A 19,708-nucleotide genomic window follows, 5' to 3' on the forward strand; every position below is an offset into this window, starting at 1 on the left:
TTAACACTTGAGTTCGGGTTTAATTGGCATATTAGGACCATTCTCACTTGTGTTAGTGATTATTGGTTAGTTTTGGGCACGGTTTGTGCTTGGAAGTGCATTTGGGTCGAAATTGCACTAAGTGACGAATTGGGTTGATTTGTAAATCCACTCTAAGTGTATTGTTGTAATTGTGATAATGGAATAGGTACTTTCCATTGGCGAGTTGCGGATTACTTGGAAGCATTCTTCAAGACTTCAAGGTGAGTGATAATATCCTATGTGCATATGTATGTGTAGGATGGGTGCGGGTCGGGTGAAGTGGTTCTCGGTTATAGAGCCCCCTTCACATATAGGTGGATTTGATAGACTTGCGTTTAGATCCAATTGGCACGGTTGTGCGTTTTGGTTGACCATATTTGGCGAGGTACACGTTTTGTGTGTACACTATCACACGTGATTATGATGTGGATGATATAACCCCAATGGCGAAGGGTTTTGAGTTGGAGAAGTGAATCGCGTGTAGTTCGGATTCACGATGACGCGTGTAGTTCGGTCATCTTATCAAATGAATCTCGTGTATTTCGGATTCATGGTGACTCGTGTAGTTCGGTCATCTTATCAAAATGAATCTCGTGTAGTTCGGATTCATGGTGACTCGTGTAGTTCGGTCATCTTATTGAGGTAGTAATCTCGTGTGGTTTCGGATTACTAAGGCTCGTGTAGTTCGGCCAACCTCGATGTTGTGAAGATAGTAATCTCGTGTGGTTTCGGATTACTAAGGCTCGTGTAGTTCGGCCAATCTTCATTGTGGTACTTGGTTCTCGGTATTGGGTTAAGGTGTTAACCTTGTTCGTTTATATTGTTATATATTAATGTATTGTTGTGTTGTAGCTAACCTTCCGGGTGTAGCTATTTGGCGTTGTTCACATCGTCGTTGGTGAACTTATATTGTTGTTGTATCTTTAGCTCATTGCTTAGAGATCGTACGGTATGCTTAGTGTAGTGCTTTATATATGGATGCCTCGGTATGCGGTAATTGTTATTTTGTGGCGTGTCCATTTTATACATATATATGTATGTAGTATATTATCATTCACTAAGCGTTAGCTTACCCTCTCGTTGTTGACTCTTTTTATAGATTGCATGCGGATGGTGGCTTGGGTAAGCGCGAGGATTAGAGGACTTGCATAGTTTGTGTAGAAGGCTTGCTTTTGGATTTATTAGGATTGGGTAGCGTATCCCCAATCGCCATGCTCGGCTTTGTTTGTATTAAAAGTCTTATGGTCGAAAATTGTATTTTGATACTTAAAGGGTAATTTGGGTCGATGTGGGCCCCGCTTCGTAAACTAAATTTTATTAATGGAACGCGCTAGTTTTCATATATTGAACATGCGGTTAAAAGCGTTTTGTCTAAATACGTCGGGAACTAGTCAAACATTTTCGCATTTAAAGACTTTCCGGACAGTCAGGTTTGGCGCGCCGCGCGGCCTATATGGCGCGCCGCGCCAGGTGGCAGTTCAGCAATTTTTTTTTTTATTGTTGTAATTTTACATGGTTTAATCGCGGGTTGGTTTGGGTTGTTACAAGTGGTATCAGAGCATGGTCTAAGGGATTTAGGTGACTTGAGATAGGTGCCTAGACTTAGACTTGTGTGTGTGCTTAATTGTTGCGGGACTTGTAGGATTACGGGTCGGAATGGGTTTGGTTAGTGCCTTGGCTATAGGTTGACTAACGTTTATATTAGTAATGCGGATATTATTAATATGTTGTTGTGTTGTGATAATAATTCTCGCGTGTGTTTGTACCGCGTAGAATTTTGGTTGTGTTTGTGTATATCATCGAGCGAGACGGTCGTTGTACTAACGAGTCGATGCGGCATGTGTGCGTAATAAGAACTTGCAAACCTTATTACGGGTGCAAATCGTGTCTAACAAGTGATGTACAACGAGTGTTTAGCAAGATGGGGCGGTGTGGTGCGTATGGTTTTATACGTTCATGGACTAATCGTTTTGCATTCTTTAGAATGGCGACTCGAAACGAGATCGAGACGAATGACGAGGAGTTTAATACTAGAGTTGCGGCCGCCATTGCGGAGAAAATGGGTGCGTTGGAAGAAAGAATGGATAGGAAGTATTCCGAATTTCGGGGTAGTGGTGAAATGGAGCGTTATCTTAAGAGCTTCATGAGGACTAAACCCCCGATGTATGACGGAAAGCTGGATCCTTTGATAAGCACAACTTGGATTTCGGACGTCGAAGGGTGTTTCTGTACTATTAATTGCCCTCCTGAGAGAAAGACGAGACTCGCTACGAGTTTGTTGCGGGGTAGGGCAAGGGATTGGTTGGATGGTAAGATTGATCTTGTCGGTGGCGAGACGTTTATGGCTTTATCGTGGGACGACTTTAAGGAGGAATTCTTCGAGGAGTTCCGGACTTCGGCCGATTTGTGGGAATTGCGTAATGAGTTGCGAAATTTGCGACAAGGATCTATGGATTTGAGTACTCTCAAGACGACCTTTATGGCGAAGGCTCGTTTTTGTCCGGAGTATTTGGGAAATGATCGTTTGTTGATGGGAGATTTCTATCGGACCTTGAATGATGACTTGAAAAGTAAAATTAGCCGGGGTCAAGCGAAATCGTTTTCGGAATTATTCGACTTGGCTAGAGGTTTCGAGTCGTATTCACGATCGAAAAAGGGTGAACCTTCAAGTGAGCGAAGGGTCGTTTCTTATGGTGCTCTGAGTAAGAGGGCTAAGGGTCCGAGTGTGAGCACGGGTGGTACGCGAACGGGTATGTCGGATTCTAGTGCGGTTAGATGTTATAATTGTGGCGTGAGGGGTCACAAGTCTTGGGAATGTTCGGTACCAAAGGGTGATGGTATGGTGTGCTTCAATTGCCAAAAGGAAGGACATCGTAAGTCGGAATGTCCCAAGTTAGCGGGGACGGGTGCGGCCAGGAGACGTTAAGGTACGTTTAATTTTGATAAATATGTCTTTTGATTATTTATTAAATGCCGTTTGAGTTTGAGTTGCGTGCCTTTGTTGTGCATGTTATGCTATGGGTGACGTTCCTAATGGAAGTACCCTATGTTGATGTTTGATTGACGGGCGAAGGGCGTAAGACTTGGTGCAACCAAGCATTCCTTAGTATTTGGAAAACGTTTCTACCAAGCCACGGAAATGGTTTTGGTATTTGGTTGTTAAGCGCGTATTCGCTTTTATGTTGAAGTGACGAATCATGAGGTTCGTCGATTGGTTGGAACCCTTAAGATCGAGTGTTTTAAATATCGATGTGTGTTGGTAATGGAGTCTTTATGACGTGACATTAGGTGCCTCTTTTATACCTACTAGCGTGGTGTTCGACTCCGATTGTGTTGCGGTACACTTTTCGTACAAAGTGTTTAAGGGTTGGTTAAAATCCTTCGTGTGCTCAAGGTTGGAGCAAGATGTGGTAATGGGTCGTGTGAGCCCAATTGTTGGTAAAGTCTACCTGTGGTAGCGTTGTGTGGTTGTACGAGTTGTGGATATGGAACGTGGTTCTAAGTGGGGGAGTTACGCTCCCGCACGAGGAAGTTTTAGTGTGAGATTTCGGATGAGGCTATTGGTAGATCCGGAAAATGTTGTCGAGACCTGGTTGGGTCGATTTGTGGTAGAGTACAATTTCGGATAAATTGTACTTATGGTTTGGATTTGAATCATCACTGAGGTGGTAACGTGGTAAATCTCGTAGAGAGATAATGGACGTGTTTGGCGAGCAAGGTGAAATCCTCCGGTTAAGGGAGGTGTGTGTCGGGTTCTCTTGTGGAGAATTATTGTTTGGTACCAATGTTTGGTATAGGTGGTTCTTGCTCGATTATGGTATGGTTGTTTGATGAAGCATGATCTTTAGGGTCCGCTGACTTCATCATGGAAATACATGATTGGTGGAGCATGACTTTCGGGGTCCGCTGACTTCATCATGAGCGTGGTGTTATATCGGTGAAGCATGATCTTCGGGTCCGCTGACTTCATCCGGTGTTGTGATCGGTGAAGCATGATCTTCGGGTCCGCTGACTTCATCCGGTGTTGTGATTGGTGGAGCATGACCTTCGGGGTCCGCTGACTTCATCAAGGGAGTAGTGTTATGTCGGTATGGTGTAACACTATCGGGAAATGCGAGTACCGGTGGGAAATGCGAGTACCATTCCTATGTTGAGATTGTGAATCGCGTGTGGTTTCGGATTCACGATGACGCGTGTAGTTCGGTCATCTTATTGGAATGAATCTCGTGTAGTTCGGATTCATGGTGACTCGTGTAGTTCGGTCATCTTATTGAGGTAGTAATCTCGTGTGGTTTCGGATTACTAAGGCTCGTGTAGTTCGGCCAACCTAGATGTTGTGGAAGTGAATCTCGTGTAGTTCGGATTCACAAATGACTCGTGTGGTTTCGGTCATTGTATTGAGGAGTGAGTCTCGTGTAGTTCGGATTCACAATTGACTCGTGTAGTTCGGTCATTCCTCCGGGATAGTGACTCTCGTGTAGTTCGGATTCACTATGGCGCGTGTAGTTCGGCCATTCCCGATTGTTGTTGTGGTGAAGGTAGTGAGTCGCGTGTAGTTCGGATTCACTAGGCCGCGTGTGTTTTCGGCCAGCCTTTGTGTCGTGTGATCTATTGGTTGTTTGATACACCAATGGTAGGATCGTAAGGACCATGTTGCAGGAACTATCGGTCGTTTTATACGTCGATGGTGGGGTCGTGAGGACCATGTTGTGGGATTAGTGAGGCGATAGCCGTGTTTCGCTCACATGTTTGTTACGGGTGTGACGATGGTTGATTTCGTACACCTTGGGTTTTGCGTTTTCATAGTCGTTTTGGGTGCTATCGGTTCTAGCCGTTGGATTATGATGTTACGGTAGTTGCGTATTGGTCGTATTGCGCACTACAATGGATGTTTAGTGATTGGTGTAATCCGTAAGGGTTCGTTTGGTTCGGTCTTCATCGTTTCGGATTGTTGACTTTAGGATTTAAACTTGGTTGCTTTTAGCATTGTACTTGGTAATGATACGCTAGAGGGTTGATATCTCGGTTCGAGATTGATTGAGTTTCCCGATGTGAGGGATTGAGCATGGTTTTAGTGCTCGGATTGTGATTTGTTAAATAGCGTGTGACGATTTTGGTTGTTAGAGGTGATTCATTGGGAAGAGTTGCCTAGGAAAGTCGGATTGGGACGTATGTTTGAGGACCGTGGAGTGTGGTCCGTTTGGTTAAGTGACAAGGATCACGAGGACGTGATCGAGTTTAAGTGGGGGAGAGTTGTAAGACCCGAATAATTATCTTACTTACTTGTGTATTATGGTGTTCAAGGGTGTGGGTTTTATTGTATATAAATTAAAATGCAAAAGAAACTGTTTCAGTAGGATCGCGCGCCGCGCGGGTTTGGGGCGCGCCGCGCCATTTGGCGCTGACAGAATCCTTTGTTTTAAATTGGTTTAAATGAAGGGTATTTGGGTAATTTCACTTGGGGCCGGATTTGTGAGCCACATTAGCTGGTTTGGATCAGTTTTGGATCATTTTCACATCCATTCATCACTCCCAACTATCTAGAGAGAGAGAGAGAGATTCTAGAGAGAGATTTAGGGTTTTGGTGAAGAAGGAGGCCGAATTGATCAAAAGCTCGAGTTCTAAAGTTGTTCCTTTCGTTCCTAGCTACGTTGTGGTAGTATTGGTAAGCTCAAACTCCGAATTTCATTTATTGGATTTGTTATTCAAGTTAGGGTTTTGAGTTAGTTTGATGAAAAACCCTTTTAGATGATGAAATGGGTTTAGTGATGCTAGTAATTGGGTTTATTGTTAATTGTTGGTGGATTTTGGGTTGGTGAACTAATTGGCCATGTTTAGAACTTGAAATTGAGTTTAATCACTTAAGTTAGTGATTAAGGAAGTATTGAAACCCATTTAAGGTTAATTGGTTGACTAATTGTGACTTTGGGTCAAATTAGGGTTTGGTGGTGATTATGACCCATTTGGCGATTTAATGAGGTTTATAAACTTGAAATGGATTAAGTTGAAGTATAAAACCAAGTTAAATGTGTTTTGGTGTCAAAATTTGTAAATGGTGAGATTTTGACTTAATGGGTCAAAATTAGGGTTTAAGTGTCAAAATGGGTATGACACGTGTTTAACACTTGAGTTCGGGTTTAATTGGCGTATTAGGACCATTCTCACTTGTGTTAGTGATTATTGGTTAGTTTTGGGCACGGTTTGTGCTTGGAAGTGCATTTGGGTCGAAATTGCACTAAGTGACGAATTGGGTTGATTTGTAAATCCACTCTAAGTGTATTGTTGTAATTGTGATAACGGAATAGGTACTTTCCATTGGCGAGTTGCGGATTACTTGGAAGCATTCTTCAAGACTTCAAGGTGAGTGATAATATCCTATGTGCATATGTATGTGTAGGATGAGTGCGGGTCGGGTGAAGAGGTTCTCGATTATAGAGCCCCCTTCACATATAGGTGGATTTGATAGACTTGCGTTTAGATCCAATTGGCACGGTTGTGCATTTTGGTTGACCATATTTGGCGAGGTACACGTTTTGTGTGTACACTATCACACGTGATTGTGATGTGGATGATATAACCCCAATGGCGAAGGGTTTTGAGTTGGAGAAGTGAATCGCGTGTAGTTCGGATTCACGATGATGCGTGTAGTTCGGTCATCTTATCAAATGAATCTCGTGTAGTTCGGATTCATGGTGACTCGTGTAGTTCGGTCATCTTATCAAAATGAATCTCGTGTAGTTCGGATTCATGGTGACTCGTGTAGTTCGGTCATCTTATTGAGGTAGTAATCTCGTGTGGTTTCGGATTACTAAGGCTCGTGTAGTTCGGCCAACCTCGATGTTGTGAAGATAGTAATCTCGTGTGGTTTCGGATTACTAAGGCTCGTGTAGTTCGGCCAATCTTCATTGTGGTACTTGGTTCTCGGTATTGGGTTAAGGTGTTAACCTTGTTCGTTTATATTGTTATATATTAATGTATTGTTGTGTTGTAGCTAACCTTCCGGGTGTAGCTATTTGGCGTTGTTCACATCGTCGTTGGTGAACTTATATTATTGTTGTATCTTTAGCTCATTGCTTAGAGATCGTACGGTATGCTTAGTGTAGTGCTTTATATATGGATGCCTCGGTATGCGGTAATTGTTATTTTGTGGCGTGTCCATTTTATACATATATATGTATGTAGTATATTATCATTCACTAAGCGTTAGCTTACCCTCTCGTTGTTGACTCTTTTTATAGATTGCATGCGGATGGTGGCTCGGGTAAGCGCGAGGATTAGAGGACTTGCATAGTTTGCGTAGAAGGCTTGCTTTTGGATTTATTAGGATTGGGTAGCGTATCCCCAATCGCCATGCTCGGCTTTGTTTGTATTAAAAGTCTTATGGTCAAAAATTGTATTTTGATACTTAAAGGGTAATTTGGGTCGATGTGGGCCCCGCTTTGTAAACTAAATTTTATTAATGGAACGCGCTAGTTTTCATATATTGAACATGCGGTTAAAAGCGTTTTGTCTAAATACGTCGGGAACTAGTCAAACATTTTCGCATTTAAAGACTTTCCAGACAGTCAGGTTTGGCGCGCCGCGCGGCCTATATGGCGCGCCGCGCCAGGTGGCAGTTCAGCAATTTTTTTTTTATTGTTGTAATTTTACATGGTTTAATCGCGGGTTGGTTTGGGTTGTTACACTGGACGTTGTCTGAAGTGACAAGGTGTGTACGCATCTTTTCAACCCCAAATAAAGTTTGTGTTGATGTTTCAAAGCCTTACCATTGGAAAGAAAATCTTATTACGTTTCCAATGATATTTGATTCATCGAAAACGGAGCTACGGTCAAAAAGTTATGGCCAAAACAAGTTACTGAAAACTGACCTGAAGGTTGGAGCGGCGCTCCACCTTATGGAACGGCGCTTCGATTGCGTCTGATGCAATTTTTAGCTTTTTAAAAGGTTTTAAATGAGGGGTACTTTGGTCTTTTCACTAGGGGTCAGTTTGGGGTCATCAAAACTGATCCATTGATTATTGTGGATCACATTTCACCCACACAAACACTCTCTTCAAATCCTAGTGAGAGAAACCCACTTTTAGTGAGAGAGAGCTTAATTTGGAGAAGAAGGAGTTGGATTCTCACCAAAGCTCGGGTTTTAAAGTTGTTCTACTCGTCAACGGCATCATTTTGGTGGTATTGGTAAGTTCAAACTCCGAATTTCATTTGTTAGATTTGATATTCAAGTTAGGGTTTGAGTTTGATTTGTTGTGAAACCCTCTTAGATGATGAAATGGGTTTATGGTGACTAGTTATTCTTGTCACTTGGCGGGTTTTGGGTTGGTTGACGATTTGGCCTTGATTAGGCTTTAATCTTGAGTTTAATCACTAGGTTTAGTGATTATGGAAGTGTTGGAACCACTTTAGGTGAATTTGGGTTGACTAAGTTTGACTAGAGTCAAAATTAGGGTTTGTTGATGATTATGACCCAATTGTCGATTTAATAAGGTTTATAAACTTAAAATGGATTAAGTTGAAGCATAGAACCGAGTTAATTATGTTTTGGTGTCAAAACTTGCTATTTGCGCGATGTTGACTCCTTATGGGTCAAAATTAGGGTTTAAATGTCATTTTGGGCAAGATAGGTGTTTAACACCTATGATTGGGATTAATTGGCATATTAGGACCATTCTCACTTGTGTTAGTGATTATTGGCTAGTTTGGGCGCGGTTTATGCTTGAAAGTGCATTTGGGTCGAAATTGCACTAGTTGTCAATTTGGGTTGATTTGTATATCCACCCTAATTGTGTTACTTGTTATGTAATAAATGGAATAGGTACATTCCATCGGTTTCGGATTATTTGGTGGCATTCTTCAAGGCGACAAGGTGAGTGTTAATATCCTATGTGCATATGTATGTGTAGGATGGGTGCGGGTCAGGTGAAGTGGTTCTCGGTCATAGAGCTCACTTCACATATAGGTGGATTAATGGACTTATGTATAGGTCCAATTGGCACGGTTGTGCGTTTTGGTTGACCACCTTTGACGAGGTGCACACTTTGTGCGTACGTTATCACATGGGCGTGTGATGTGGATTATATAACACCAATGGCGAAGGGTTAATATTGTGAGTGGAATAATTATGCGTTCATGTTTATGGCGTATTTGTTTGTGGATGTTATGGTATGAACCACGTGTCGGTGGTACCATGACATGTATGTGACGAGTATAAGATGTGAACCACGAGCCGGTAGCATCGAGTGTGAACCACGAGCCGGTAGCACTATAAAAATAGACGTGAACCACGAGCCGGTAGCATCGAGTGTGAACCACGAACCGGTAGCACTATAAAAATAGATGTGAACCACGAGCCGGTAGCATCGAGTGTGAACCACGAGCCGGTAGCACTATAAAATGAGGCGTGAACCACGAGCCGGTAGCGTCAAAGTGTGAACCACGAGCCGGTAGCACTATAAAAGAGTATGACTCAAATGCGTATGGTGTAAACCACGAGCCGGTAGCACCATAGCGTTTATGGTTAACCATATTGTGTTTGTGATTGTTTAGCATGTTAAATATTGTATACGTATAATGTTGTATTATCGTGATGTAGCTAACCCTCCGGGTGTAGCTTATTGGCATTTGTTCACATTATCGTTGGTGAACTTACTCATTGTGGATGTTGTTAGCTTGTTGCTTAGTGATCGTACGGTATGCTTAGATTAGCTTGCCTTTATGCTTGGATGCTTTGGTATGCATTATTTAATTATTTGTGTGGCGTGTCCATTTTATGCATATATATGTATGTAGTATATTCTCACTCACTAAGCGTTAGCTTACCCTCTCCTTGTTTACATTTTTATAGATTTGCTTGGATGCGGTGGCTCGGGTAAGCGCGGGGACTAGTGGACTTGCGTAGTTGCTTTAGAGGTATGCTTTTGGATTCGATTAGGATTGGGTAGCGTATCCCCAATCGTCATGCTCGGCTTTTATTTTGTGTTTAAAGTCATGGGGTCGAAACTTGTACCTTGTACTTAAAGGGTAATTTGGGCATATGTGGGCCCGGTGTCGTAAGACTCATTTTAGTATTGAAACATGTTATTTTCAACTATTATAATGTGTTGTGAAAAGCATTTGGTCCAAAAGTGTCTGGAAGTATGAGATCTTTTTGCGTGAAAATGACAATTGGGACAGCAGGGTTTGGAGCGGCGCGCCCCTATATGGAGCGAAACTCCATTTGCCTGAAAAGCTGATCCTTGTTAAAAAAAAAAAAATTAAGCGTGTATTGGTTGGATAACGGGTTGGGTTGTTACAGTTGCAGTTGACACATTCAAACTCATTCGATCTCTCTCTATATTATTATTATTATTATTATTATTATTATTATTATTATTATTATTATTATTATTATTATTATTATTATTATTATTATTATTATTATTATTATTATTATTATTATTAAGATTAATATTATTATTAATCTTATTATTATTAGTAGTATATACATAAAATACTACAACGAGGTTATGAGCGTGTCACTTTCAAAACTGGTTTTCAAACGGGATAGAGCTAAGGAAACTATGGGTTATAGCTATGGAGGTTATGGGTAATGTTCGTGGATATTGTTTGCAAATCAAACCTAGTGTTTATCATCTCTGTTGCGTCTACGTACTTTCCTGCAATATTGAAACACAATATTGATACGTGAGCATTCATATCTTATCTTTTATATATTAATAGTGTATCCATGTCTAGTGCTCGAGTATATATGTTTATGCATGCTTGTATGCTAAATTTCGTCGTTAAACAATTTATGATGAATCACAAATTAAATACATATATTATTGATAAAAGGTATATGATATGCATGTTTTTGGAAAGCTGGCGAAAAATCAATAACTTTTCATTTAGAAATCGCGTAATTTCGATGAACGAATTAAAAGATACGATCAACTGAATTATGATTGACGTTAATTGGAATTGCTTTTGAATCTGCAATTAATATTTAAACAACTTGTATGTAAGATTGATAAACTGGATTTTTGAATATTACCAGCCGAGTAAATGAATCCTTATATAAGGCACGTCTAGTTTTAATGAACAATTTGTCAAAATTGATTGTTTTATCATATTTTAAAGCCTTATAAAAACTATAATATAATTTTACAAGAATTGAGAAACTTTGTGAAATGTTAAAATGTTTCGATTGCCATGATCATTCAACTATAGTATTGAGTCAGATTGACTTGTTGAAACGACTTTTGATAACTTGTGTATGTCGATCTCGAGCATTAGGATTGTGATACACTATGACCTGACCTAGCTTGATAGACATTTATTGACCAACATATGTTCTCTAGGTTGAGATCTACGGTTATTTGGTAATCCGAGTTTCAGTCACATTTTGGTGAACGACTTTATATGCTGCTAAGGTGAGTTTCATATGATCCCTTTTTAATTGCTTTTGCAATACATTTTTGAGCTGAGAATACATGCAATTTATTTTAAACGCAATGGACACAAGTACATACTAAATTCTACACCGAGTTTGAACCAAAAATCCCTTAGCTTTGGTAACTAGTAACTGCCAGTTAAAAGAACTGGTAGGCGCGAGTAGTTGTATATGGATCCATAGGGCTTGACTTCCCCGTCTGTTCCAGGTATAGAAACCCTAGCCTGAACTATAAAATAGACGTATGCTATTTGAGTTTAGTACATGTTGGATTGCGTGTATTATACATGTTGGTTGCATGTATGTTAAAACAGGGGTACTTATTATATAGACGTTAAAGTTTAGTTACCAGGGTGCTCAATGTTGTAGAATATTTTGATAAACGTTTCTGGAAGAAACAACTGAAATCTTGTGGTCCACCTTTATATACAGATTTTACGAAACACTAAAACTATGAACTCACCAACCTTTAGGTTGACACTTGTTAGCATGTTTATTCTCAGGTTCCTAGAAGTCTTCCGCTGTTTGCTTATATGTTAGACAAGCTATGTGCATGGAGTCATACATGTTTTATTCGAGAAAGCGTTGCATTAACAAAATCATCACCATGTATCTATTTTGACTGTTTCATAAACGGAAGTATTATTGTAAACTATTATTTACAGTGATTGTCTATATGTAGAAATCATCAGATGCCGAAAACCTTGGATTTAAATATTCATTTATGGTATACCTTTTCAAAAGAATGCAATGTTTATAAAACGTATCATATAGAGGTCAAATACCTCGCTATGAAATCAATGAATGACGTATTGTCCATATGGATTTGGAGCGATCGTCACACCATCAAACCACGGATGAAGCAACATCGAATACCCTAAATCCAAAGTCACAACTATAGGTGCACAAAAAAACCGGATCCGAAAAAAATCCGGAACCGGATCTGACATGATCCGGTTTTTGTCAGAACCGGAACCGGTTCTTGGATCCGATCCGGATCCGACCGGATCTCAACGTTCGAATATGACCGGATATTTTCCGGGTAAAATCCGGATTTTTTTTTCCGCTTCGGGTTTAAAAAAAACTAGCCGTTTTCTACCCTTTTTTTTGTAGTTTTTTGAACTTTTATGGACCATTTTACCCCTATAAGTGTAGTATAAATAGATGGTATTGGGTTTTGGTTGAAAGCACACCATCTAATTCTCTCTATTCTCTCAAAATACTCTATAATTACACTATAATTACTCACTAAACTCTACTTACTAATCCTATAATGGATAATTCACAAGCATCCGCTTCCGATTCCGCTTCCGTTGCAACATCTTCACAATGTTATACCAACAACGATGTACGTATGATAAAAAATATGAGTCGAAAAGGTGATGTTTGGTCTAATTTCGACTTGTGCGTGATGAACGATAATCAAGAAAGAGCTCTTTGTAAGAGATGTTTTAAATTCCTAGGTGTTTCGGGTAACTCTACGTTAAAAAAACATCTTGAAAAAAGTTGTAAAGGAGCCGTTCAAGAAGACCCGACACAACCTACACTTGGTCGGGATGGTTCGATTTTTTTATACGATCAAGAAGCTCTTAGTGAAGATTTGGCAAGGTTTGTCATTCAACAAGGGCTTCCTTTCAACCACTTCGACAATCCAAAGCTTAAGGAGCTAATTCGGAACTGACTACAACCGCGATATAACAATGTAAATCGTACTACTCTAATAAGTGACGCTTTTAAATTATGGAAAAAAGCTAAAAATGATATAATTGAAGGTTTTCTAACATATAAAAATAAAGTTTCTATAACTTGTGATGTTTGGACCGCACCACACGGAACGGCAAATCTTATTTAACCGTTACCGCTCATTGGTTTCATCCCAATTCATGGTTATTAATGAAACGGACTATCGCTTTTAAATTATTTGCTTATCCGCATAATGGTAATAATTTAAGAAAAATTTTACAAGACACTTTGATTGAATATAATTTAATCGATAAAGTTTTTATTATTTCGCTAGATAACGCTTCTAATAATACTAGCACCATGGATATGTTAAAAATACGAATGCAACCGATTTTAAATGGTGCGTTTTTACATACACGTTGTGTTGCTCATATTATAAACTTGGCCGTTCAAGATTGTTTAACTTATTGTAGTTCGTTAAAAGATAAATTTAGAAAATTATTAGTAACGATATATCGTACGAGCAACGAACGACATAAAAACTATAAAAGTTTCGTTAAAACTTGTAATGACACTTGGTTAGGTCCTTATTTTGATAATAATACTAGGTGGAATTCTACTTGTCTTATGTTTGAAAATATATTACGACAAAAAGAAACTTTAATCGGTTTTAATAATAGACTAATTAGAAAGGGATATTCCGAACCGATTGATAACGACGAATGGGATGACTTGGAAGCATTAACAAATTTTGTACAAGTTTTTAAAGAGGCAACGACAAAAGTTTCGGGTGTTTATTACCCAACTAGCTCACTAGTTTTACAACAACTTTATGACGGAAAAAAATTAACGAATTTGCGAACTCAAATAATCGTATTTTTAGACAAACCGTTTTTCACATAAGAAAAAAACTAAAAAAATATTTTGGAACAATACCTAAAGTTTTTTTATTCGCGGGCGCACTTGACCCGAAAATCAATTTTAATGGAGTGGAACTTTTGATGACAACAATATATCAAAATTTGGATTGTATTCATGGTCCCGAAGACGACGAACCCAACTATATAAACAACCAAATATTCGAATTTAATAACACCTTTGAGCAATTATTTTCAATTTATGCAACAACTTATGGTCGACAAGCAAACCCAATTGTTGACCAATTTGAGAGCGGGTCATCTTCTCGAAGGGCCCGAGACCTTAATATTAGTCTTTTTAACCAATTACATGAAGACGCTTCGAAACGTGCCCGAACATCGGCACCCACAAGCGAGTTGGGAAATTACAAGATTGGAAACTTTGCACTAAACATGAATCCCAAACAATTTCACAACTTTGATGTTTTGGCTTGGTGGAAAACAAAAGAAGACACATATCCAATAATATCCGCTATGGTTCGTGACTTATTAGCCGTTCAGGCTTCAACCATAGCTTCCGAATCGGCTTTTTCTCTTAGCGGTCGAATTATTTCGGAAAGAAGGTCAAGACTTACCCCCCAAGCCGTGGAAGTATGCGTATGTTTGAAGGATTATTTGGACGGGGTAGATAGGATACAAGATCAAACGTCATTAGAATGTCCGTTAGATAATGACGTTGAAGATTTTATAGAGATGGAGAAATGGAAGCGGGATTATCACCTTCATCAACCGAAGGAAATACCGAGACCGAAGTGGAGGAAGGTGAATATGATTCCATTAACATGGACGAATATATTGCAAATTACCAACGAACATTTGCGGTTGATGACCCCGAATTTGAAGCAAGTGAACAATATTACGAACGACGAAGTCAAGACGAGTAATGTATAATGGGTGATGGCAATGCCGAAGCTCGATATACTTTGCTCGTAATACATTATCGGGTGATGGCCATGCCGAAGCTTGAATAATGTATTAACTTTTGTATACTTATAGTTAGGGATGGCAATGGATCGGATATGGATCGGATATGGATCGGGTGGTGCCGTATCCATATCCATTTAATTTTTGTTCATCCATATCCGTATCCATATCCATTTAATTTCAGTTCATCCATCCATATCCATATCCAATGGATCAAGCGGGTTAATGGATATCCATTGGATATTGAAAAAATGTTATAATATTTCCTAATATACTATGAAAACAAAAACGTAATATAGCAAAAAGAAATATAACATAATATAAAATATCTATCTACGAGAAGGTGTAATCTTTGTCAAAGATATAACACAATTTGTTGAATTTACTATTAAACATAGATTATGAAAAGTTAAATATGTATTTTGTATGTTTATTTTGTTAGATATACGTGTTTTATTGTAATATATCATAATTATTTCATTATAAGGTTTAAATAAAAATGTAAATCTAACGATAAATGTTTTTGTAATAGTATATATGTAAGCATATATCTATATTTATGTATTTGTATATGTATTTCGGGTGCTAATGGATATATCCATGAATGAAACTTTTCATCCATGTCCATATCCATATCCATATCCATTTAAGTTCATCCATATCCGTATCCATATCCATTTAGGGTCATCCATATCCATTACGTAGAGGGTGGATCGGATGGATATCCACTGGATCGGGCGGCCATTGACATCTCTACTTATAGTTGTAACTTGTATCGTTCAAATAAATGTATTGTTATTGTTATTTATATTATCTATAGTGGTTAATCATTTGAATAAAAATGTTATTTATATTATTTATAGTGTTAAGCGTTATAAATTATAATTATATTATTTATAGTAGTTTAAGCGTTATACATTTTGTTTATATTGATTATATTATTGTTGTTCAAAAGTTATAAAAATCGAACCGGTAAAAATCAAAATCCGACAAAGATCTTAGTCCGAAAAAAATCCGGTCGAGATCCGAAAAAAATCCCGTCGAGATCCGAAAAAAAATCGGGAAAAAACCGACCCCGAGAACCGGATCCGGAACCGGAACCGGATTTGGAAAAATCCGGATTTTTTTTGTCCGGTTTTTTTAAATCCGGATCCGGTCCGAATCCGGTTTTTGTGCATCTATAGTCACAACAAACCATCAACGACTACCACAACAAACCATAATCTGAACCATAATCTAAACCTAACAGTGGAATCACCCAAACTACGACCAAATTCGCACACCCAAAACAAACAGTGCAATGAAGTTCTCCAATTTGGGACGATGCCAAGAGTTCACCTGTCAAAATGTAATTACCTAAAGCAACCCACCAAATCAAATTGCAGGTGAAGTGTGGCTACGATTACGGGCTCGAATGGTGTCAAGCTTAGAAAGGGTAGCACCACGAAGGAGCAAAATCAAGGAGTGGGTAAACGACATGGTAATTTTATCAGCAAAAATAGTAGGCCAGGAACAACAGAAATTGAAAACCAACAAAGAAATTTAAAGGCAAATACTGATCGACCACACTACTCAACATTTATCTAGTTAGAACAAATTTGACAAAACAGGCTTACTAATTTGAGGTTGATTGACCACAAATTTAACCAATTAACCATCCAATAGATAGATTTTTGAAGCAAATACAATAGTATAACTTTGATAAAGCAGATGTTAGCTAGACACCATTGAATAGTGAAAAAAATGAGCTCAATAGTTTGATCAAAAGCTATCAAGTAATAGTTTACCACATACCGTCACTAAAGTAGCTGCGCTGCTGCGCAACAGATTTGTGGTACAGAGTAAATACCACGAATAACAAGATGTTTGATAGAACATGATGGCAACAGCTTCATATTAGCAAAAGCAACACAAAAACGGCACCAATCTATAACATAGTGAAGAAATTGGGAGCTGTTAAAAGTCAACACCCACACATTTGCCTCACACAACAGTAACACAAAACATAATCCTTACACAAACAAATCTTGACCGTCTCCTAACACAAGTTTTTAATTTCATTCAGATTCAGATAATAATAATCAAAAACTCCACAAACACAAAACAAATCTCAAATTCCATAAACCCCATTTCAATAGAGTACTCTATTCAAATGCGTCATCGTCATCATCTGGAAGTGGCTGGCTTGCAGCAGCAAGAAGCTCGGCCTCATGCCTGTATTTAGTAACAAATAGAATCATAAACTCAAACACCAACATCATAAGCATACAAAAATCGTTGAATATCAACATAAACTATGAACTTACTGTTGTTGAGCAGCCATGTCAATTTGCACTTCTGGGGGAGCAAGTGCAGGAGACTCTACAAAATGCAAGTTGGGGTCCCTGAAAATAAAGACAAACAATGCTTTAATAGTATTAAGGAATGTAAATTTAACAATTAACTAACAGTAAAACCGACAACATATTTACCCGGCGAGTTTCCTAGCAAGATAGAGGAAAGGCTTCTCGAAGTTGTAGTTACTCTTTGCAGAGATTTCATAATACTGCAAATTCTTCTTTCTGTGAAAAGTAACTTGCTTTGCTTTCACTTGACGGTTCTTCACATCAACCTTGTTTCCACATAATACTATCGGGATGTTCTCACAAACACTTTACAAAAATACACACAAAGTATGTCAATAAATGATTAAAAAAATATTTAATTGCAAGACGAAAGGAAAGTAGATACTTACCGGCAAAGATCACGGTGCCATGTTGGAACATTCTTGTAAGTCAGCCTTGCAGTCACATCAAACATGATGATGGCACATTGACCATGAATACTGCAGCAGTTGTTCACATTGCATAAACATTCAATTAATAAACAGAAAGCAATATAAATAATAGAGGAATATCAATCGAATCTTATGTTTTTGATGACAATACCGGCGGCCTATATAGACGTACCAAATCTGAACAAAAAAACATACACAAACGTAGAGACAGATCTAGAGAGAAGCAGTGGGGCAGCTGCCCCTCAAAACATTTGAATTAACAATAAAATCATGTGCGCAGTTAAGTAATGACAAATTTCACTTGAAAGTTATTGTTTCTAATAGTTAAAAACAATCTACATTAACTTGATCCATACATTTAATTTGTATAATGGATGAAAAATAATGATAATGAACAAATTCAAAGTAGCAAAGGCTAAATCTGAACAATACTTACTAGTATCCATCACGAAGACCACCAAATTTCTCCTGACCAGCTGTGTCCCAGCAGTAAAACCGAATCTTTCCACAATTGGTGAAAAAATCCAGGGGATGAACTTCAACACCAATGGTTGCTAATGACAATAAAATATAATTTCATCAATAAACATGTAAAAAAACTTAGATAATACAATGAACAGCAAAAAGATAATGAGTTTTACTGAAGCTTACGTTCATATTTCTTCTCAAATTCTCCAGTCAGATGTCTCTTCACAAAGGTAGTTTTTCCTGAACAACTCAAAGATCAACCAAAGATTACAACAAGCATTGTCAAATAAAACTTGAATGTTAATTATATCTTTCAAAATTATAGAACTTGTTTGAATGTTCGGTGTTTCATACTTCCTATAAAATATCAATTATATGAATGCACATACATGTTAATTTGTTTAACGATATAATCAAAAACTATTACAGTGAACTTAAATCTGTCAAATGGACAAAATGGTTTAAACTTGAAATTGAAACACAAATAAATAACATTAAGTAAAAAAACTGTCTGAAATCCTTGAAGTATTTGAGCATCATAAGCACATAATCAACATTTCCTCCTATTAATGGATAATAAGAAACCAAATCACATGTCAACTAATGACCAATTTTATTAGAATAAAAATTATTTATATCCAAAACTTAAATTCAATGTTAGACAAGTGAATTTGGCACCCAAAAAAAAAACATTGATACTACCTATAAAATATGAATGATATCCACTATACATAAACACTTCATGTAAGAAACAGGTTACATATATCTTGCATATAATATTATCAAAATAACAAATACAACATCCAGCAATATCGAAATCACAATTAAACCCTAACACAGCCTCAAGTTCAAAAACACTAATCGTAATAATAATACTCGTAATAAATAATTAAATAATAAATTAACATGATAATAATGAACATAATTAATACTATCAATTAATTAGAAATAAAGCAAATATATACCAGTTCCACCATCGCCGACAATTACAAGCTTGAAACTCGGATAATCAACAGTTTGCTGATTCGGAAGCGCCTAAAACAAGACAATTAAATCAAACACATAAGAAATCGATTAAAACGACGAATCAAATTCAGATCTAAAACGAGAAACATGAACGTACCATTTTGAAATAGTTGTAGGCAGAGTACAGAGATGGTAGCGGTTTAGGGGTTGATTAGAATATATAAGCGTGTATCTTATATAAGAGAGGCTGAGATTCTGCGTTGATGAAACGAGCCCTAAAACTCGAAAGTACGCAAACACAAAATAAATATTCACCCAAAAATGGTTAGCTTTAAACTGACGCGGTTATATACACCGTTGGATTGAAATCTGTTGCTATTAACCGTTGATTGTGTGATCAGTGCGAGTCACGTGATTAGACTAAATGGTTTTGAATTTTGAATTTTATTCCACCACCAAACATTGCATGTTTTGTTGGTTTGAAATAAAAAATGACGATGGGGTATTATAAAATTTTGC

At 38.0% G+C, this 19,708-nt stretch overlaps 1 protein-coding gene across 1 annotated transcript; it reads right to left on the minus strand.

Annotated features, from left to right (window-relative positions):
• Positions 1-16,875: 16,875 nt before the first annotated feature.
• On the minus strand, positions 16,876-19,498 carry LOC139874263 (GTP-binding nuclear protein Ran-3-like). The gene is made up of 8 exons (XM_071861719.1): positions 19,347-19,498; positions 19,189-19,258; positions 18,407-18,463; positions 18,192-18,309; positions 17,714-17,803; positions 17,451-17,630; positions 17,286-17,363; positions 16,876-17,193 (listed from the first exon to the last, which is right to left on the minus strand). Exons 1-8 carry the CDS (start codon positions 19,347-19,349, stop codon positions 17,124-17,126), a joined length of 666 nt encoding a protein of 221 aa, XP_071717820.1. The 5' UTR covers positions 19,350-19,498; the 3' UTR covers positions 16,876-17,123.
• Positions 19,499-19,708: the final 210 nt, after the last annotated feature.

Source organism: Rutidosis leptorrhynchoides, chromosome 11 (genome assembly GCF_046630445.1).
Source record: "Rutidosis leptorrhynchoides isolate AG116_Rl617_1_P2 chromosome 11, CSIRO_AGI_Rlap_v1, whole genome shotgun sequence".
Taxonomy (NCBI): Eukaryota; Viridiplantae; Streptophyta; class Magnoliopsida; order Asterales; family Asteraceae; genus Rutidosis; species Rutidosis leptorrhynchoides.